Raw genomic sequence first — 5563 nt, forward strand, 5'->3', positions numbered from 1 at the left:
CCCCCAATAAAGGAAATAGAGATTCCCAAGAGCGGGTGTCCACCGTGACTGTTTTAATTATGGACTAGCCACTTATTATTGCGTTTTCCGAAAGATGCCCACGATGCTCGCGAAAGCTCGGATCGAAGTGGTGCGCTGCAAAGCCAACGTTATCCGGTGGTAGCCTCCCTAATCTTGTTCATCATGGCAACATTACATTACAACATGTCGACACTACTACTACTCCCTAGCATCGTCCGGAAGTACTCCACGCTCAAATAGATGTTCTATCTAGCTTACGGAGGAACAGATATCTATGCAAATGTCCATTCTCTCACAATAAATTTAGAAAACAATTTCAATGATCATCAAGCTTGTCTCGCACTAAAAAATTACAAGTTAGGCTGGTCGTAATGGTAGTATCATAACTAGTATCATGCATGCCAACTAGGCAATTTTGATGAGGTGTCATAGCATTAAATGAAGAAAGAGAGGGTGTAGTATCATATCATAATACCGTATCATATTAAATGCTATACTATTTTGTGTCATGCATGGCAATAAATAGAGTATTACATGATACTAATGCATGATACTATACATTAGGAAGGTAGTATCATACACTAGTATCATATGCATGATACTAGTATATGATACTCCCCATTACAACCAGTCTTATCCACTCGAGAATGCTGTTACATGGATGGAGTATCATACTTAATTGATTGTTTTGAGTAAGTTGTGCACAATTAATCGCCCTTTATCGAAAAAGTTGTGCACAATTGGAGCGAATACCTAACTGGTAATTAAAACTGTGTCGTCTTTCAGCACACAAAGGACCCACAAAGAGCTACAGCTTCGGCTTCGTTTCAACTAGCCGCCCATGAAGGATTACCCTCGGCGCCTTGCCATCGGTCCTCTTCTCCACTGCTTCCTCCATCTCCTTTTGCACATCTTTCGTCTGATCTTCACCACCTTCTTTGTCCATCAATCTCAAATGCACCATTTCGAGTCTCACAAGGTTTTCTGTGCCAAGAACACCCTCTAGCATGCTGAAATTTAGCTCAAGCGTCTCAAGCTCTGGCATGGCATACCTTGAGAACTTGAGTAATGGCATGCGAAGAGCAGAAATGCGAAAAACCTTAAGATTCTTAAATCCTTCATCTGGAACTGTGATTACCCCACCAGAACACAGCTTGTTTTTCACAACAATGGCATGCGTTTCTGGATGCTGGCTTTCTGCTGCCCTAAATGTGAGAGAAAACAATGATAGATTACTGAGGTACTTCAAGTTGTCTGTCCGGAGAGCTGTTACTGAAAGGGTTAACTTTTTTAGAACAGCGAGTTCTGCGATCCAACCAGGGATCTTCACCATCTTGCAAGTTAACTCAAGGGCCACAAGGAGCATTGGTGCTCTAGAAAGATGGTAGAGTGACTCAAGGAAATTAGATGACTCGTCATAAATTATGAGAGTCTGTATAGAGCAGCCACCTAGGTGCCCAATATAGGAGCTCAAATCTTTGGAGCTCATGGTGTTGAGCTTATAGATAGCAAGCTTCCTCAGCTCGGTCAAATGGTAAAGGTCCACCCATCCACCAACTATCTCAATCCCTGTTAGTATGCGAAGCGCTTTCATTTTCCTCTTCTTAATCAACCCTTCAGGAAGTCTCAATGGCCTTTTTGTTCTTTTATCCCCACCAAATATGTTAACCAGACGTTCAAGCTGGCAGACGGTTTCGGGCAACTCAGCAATATTCGTCTCCCTTATGTCCAGAGTCTCTAAGTTCTTCAGATTTCCAATGGTATCGGGAAGCCTTTTGGTGTCAGTTCTTCGGAGGCCCAGATACTTGAGAAGAAGCATTTTACATATCTTATCTGTGTGACACACTTGGAAACCTGTGCAACCTTCAAGATCCAAGGTATGCACAATTCTAAACTTGAACAAATGGGAAGGCAGTTGGTTCAAGCTCCCAAACATCGTTAGTGACCGTACATGAGACAAGTCCATCTTCTCCATTTCTTTTGCATTACTGGAATCACATCCTTGAAGAGACATTTGGCGGACCTTGCTTCTAGATAGCTGTGTGCGCCAGGTACCACCAGCCACGGTGATGAAATTGTCTTCACTTGCCTTTGCTACAATGTACTCAAGAAACATTCTGTACACGACACATTGCTTCACATTTCCATTACTGTTGTACTCCACTGGTTGGATAACCTGCCTTCTAATGAGATGATTGAAATATGCCACTGCAACATTCTCCACACTCAGGTCTTCCCTCTCACTGATAAGACCTTCCACAATCCATCGCCTCATCAATCTCTTCGTGCTGATTTTGTTGCCCAGTGGAAATATGCTCAAATACAACGCACAAATCTTGATTTCAGCAGGCATGTCGTTGAAGCAATGGCTCACGATCCTGCCCACTTCAGCCTGAGTAAGTTGTTGTTGCCGACCATCTTTCACAGACTCTAGAAATAGATAACTGCAAAGGTTTGACCATTCTTCCCCTGATTTGCTAGGGTTGCAAGCTACATGACCGGCCATGGTAACTATGGCCAATGGGAGCCCCTTGCACATCTTCCAGACTTTGTCTGGAACCATAACATCTTCGCTACCTTCAGATCCAGAGATGACTTGGTTAGATTTTGCTGGTGTATGTCATCATCAACATTATGATGTAAGACCACACAGAAAAATAATATGAATATAAGCTCACCTTTTCTCTTAGATGTTGTAGCAGCAGCTTCAAACCGTTTAGTAACATGTTCCCTCCCACTGGATTCAAATAAGGTTCTCTCAAATAGCTCCCGGGATTCTTCATCAAGAAGACCTTTAACTTCACAAATAGGGTTATCGGCTTCTCTTATAAACGATGCAGCAACAGCTTCAAACCGTGTGGTAACTATAATTTTGCTCCCTCGGTTGTTCGGGAGTACCTTTATAATACTGTCTAGTATGGATCCAGGCCATACATCATCAAGTAAGATCAAGTAACTGCGAAGGAAAGACAATAGACGTTGGAGGAGAAAGTGAGTCATCAGCAGTAACTATTACTTCTCTTCTCATCTGAATCTAAATTAAAATGTCTGCAATCGCAGAACAAACAGAGGCATGTGTGAATTTGCTAGAACAAACAATGTAAAAGAGCGTATTAAAACATTATTTCTATTGTTATTTACTCTCTGCGGTACCGTACATGTTTTATACAAAATTGCTAAATCATTTATGGCGTGAAATCAGCAAAAATAGTTCTCAAATTTGTGCCCTGAAAGACAAAGACTATCTTCGGCAAAGTTACATAAATTTTCTATAATGTGCAATACCAATATTCGTTGGATACAAGAATTAACGCTCAAGGTTAATCAACGACTTATAACAGTTTCTCAATCGACTTAGACCTCATAACAAGTAGTATCATGCAACCCCTTGCAATGCCAACTAGGCATATTGCTGAGTAATCACAATATTAAATGAGGAAAGAGAAGACACTGGCATGATAACATATGATACCCTATCATATTAAGTAGGTACCTTTCGTTTTCGAAGTGTTTGGCAAAGTGTGGCAGCGTCAAATCCAGCTGCCGATGCCACATTTGGTACCTCATTCCTGCCGCTCTCTGGGTTGTTGACGCCGTACCTGTGGCGCCGCTCGCTGATCCGCTGTACCCGCGTCATGAGGACAGAGATCCTGGTGGCGATGTCGCGGCGAGGCCACCATGTGAGGACCTCGTAGATGCTGCTGGCAAGGAAGTAGCAGGACACGTCGGTGCGCAGGCCGTGGATGCGGTTGCCGGAGTCGTCGAGGCAGTCCTCGATGTCGCAGGTGATTTCGCGGATCTGCTTTATCCAGTCCATCATCCGGTGGCCGTGGCCGTGTGTGCCACTCCCATCGGCGACGGTGAGGTCGCGGAGGAAGCACTGCATGCTGATCATCTCGTCGGTGATGTTCTCGAGATCGCCGTTGACGCCCCTGGCCAGCCTGTACTCCTGAGCAAGAAGGCTGCCCAGCTTGCCCAGGAGAGCCCTCACGGTCGCCTGCCAAGCCACAACCGCCAGCTCCATCGCTGCACCCCTGCTACCTCTTGGCCTGGTTGAAAATTAACACAAATTTAGGATGAAAATGAAGCAGCAACTAGCGGTAGCAGAGACAAAGCGGTGAAATGCCAGCCCACCTGCAGACGAATCAAGCCTCTCTTCTTCCTGAGATCCCTAAGAAGCGGCCGCCGGACAAAGGGACACGAAGGAAGCTGCTTTGGGCCAGCGGAGGAGACGACTGAGATTGAAGATACATCAGAGGGGGCATTTTGATAGAATAGGACAACGTCGGCCGGCTTTTCAGTCGGTAGAGGGACCACGGAAAAGCAGTACGCAAGACGCTACGGCAGCTGAGTCGTCGGTGGCGGTGCGAAGATCACGAGGCATCTTTTTATTTTTCTTTCGAAAGATGCTTGCCACTAGAGTTAAACCAACGTCAGGTTCCAAGACCCCGCGGAAAGATGATGAAGGGCCAGGAAAGAAAAAGGAAAGAGAAAACAATTTTGCTAAATCTCGGTCGATTGAGACTTTATTATGCCTCAGTCGATGCTATCTTTCTTTGATTTGCATGAAGATTTATACAAAAATATATTTTCAGTTTTTTTTTTCTTACATATTATATCACTTCACTAAGACCTAGCCACGCTCAAGAGAAAACTATACATGTCATCCAGCTCTTTGTGCGGTACTTCCTCGGTTCGAGTTTACGCTACTGCAGAATGGTACTGTGAAGAAACGTCTATCACTATCTATGCGTAATGCAGTCATCACAAACAGTATGAAAAATAATTCATCTAGTAAAACGGAACGTACGTGATGGCTCATTCATTGGGCACGATTTCAAGACGCAAACCGTGTGTGATAGAGGGCACATTGTAGGGTGTAAAGTTGTGTGTGCGCTAAGTTGTCGTAACATACACGATTGAAATTTCTTAATCGTGTGCGTTGATTAGCAAACACTTCACAAGGACGAATTGTGTGCAATGACTTCAAGCATCGCACAAGTTGCATAATATGATTAATTACTCATGTGTGATGATTTGAAAGTTGTGTAGACGGTTTCTAAAGGGAACTGAGCTCAGTAATGCCGGGCGCCCACTCCCTCCAAGTTATCTTGTCGCCCTAGCTAGGCCATTTCCACCCACAACCCCTGACCCGTGCCCGCTAGCCAACGCCCCCCCCCCCCCTGACCCGTGCCCGCTAGCCAACGCCCCCCCTCTCGCCATTCCTGGATGATGGCCGACGAGATGCCCTAGAACGATCCACTCCTCCAGCTGGTGCTTGAGGAGTCTCACGAGCAGGCCGCGTTCGAAGTGGCTCGACGTCGCACCAATGTCGTGCCACGGACGCCCCAGCTCCGCGTCCTGACCATTAGGCAAGCCTGTGAAGCCAGCCCACCCGGCGCCTCCGTTTCGAGAGAACACGGGGAGCCCAATGATGGAGCACGCCAACAACGCGTATGCAGCCCCGCGAGTGCCACCGTCAATGGGGACACCTTAGCGGAGTTGGAGTCACCCCCCCCCCCCCAGCTATGCGGAATGGGAG

The 5563-nt window shown here is 45.7% G+C and overlaps 1 protein-coding gene across 1 annotated transcript; it reads right to left on the minus strand.

Moving 5' to 3' along the window:
* Window positions 1-544: 544 nt before the first annotated feature.
* LOC123184360 (disease resistance protein Pik-2-like) lies at window positions 545-4290 on the minus strand. The gene is made up of 4 exons (XM_044596505.1): window positions 4156-4290; window positions 3515-4070; window positions 2700-2977; window positions 545-2598 (listed from the first exon to the last, which is right to left on the minus strand). The coding sequence occupies exons 2-4, from the start codon at window positions 3586-3588 to the stop codon at window positions 830-832; spliced, it is 2121 nt and encodes a 706-aa protein (XP_044452440.1). The 5' UTR covers window positions 3589-4070; window positions 4156-4290; the 3' UTR covers window positions 545-829.
* Between the last annotated feature and the right edge of the window lie 1273 nt (window positions 4291-5563).

This window comes from Triticum aestivum, chromosome 2A (assembly GCF_018294505.1).
Source record: "Triticum aestivum cultivar Chinese Spring chromosome 2A, IWGSC CS RefSeq v2.1, whole genome shotgun sequence".
Taxonomy (NCBI): domain Eukaryota; kingdom Viridiplantae; phylum Streptophyta; class Magnoliopsida; order Poales; family Poaceae; genus Triticum; species Triticum aestivum.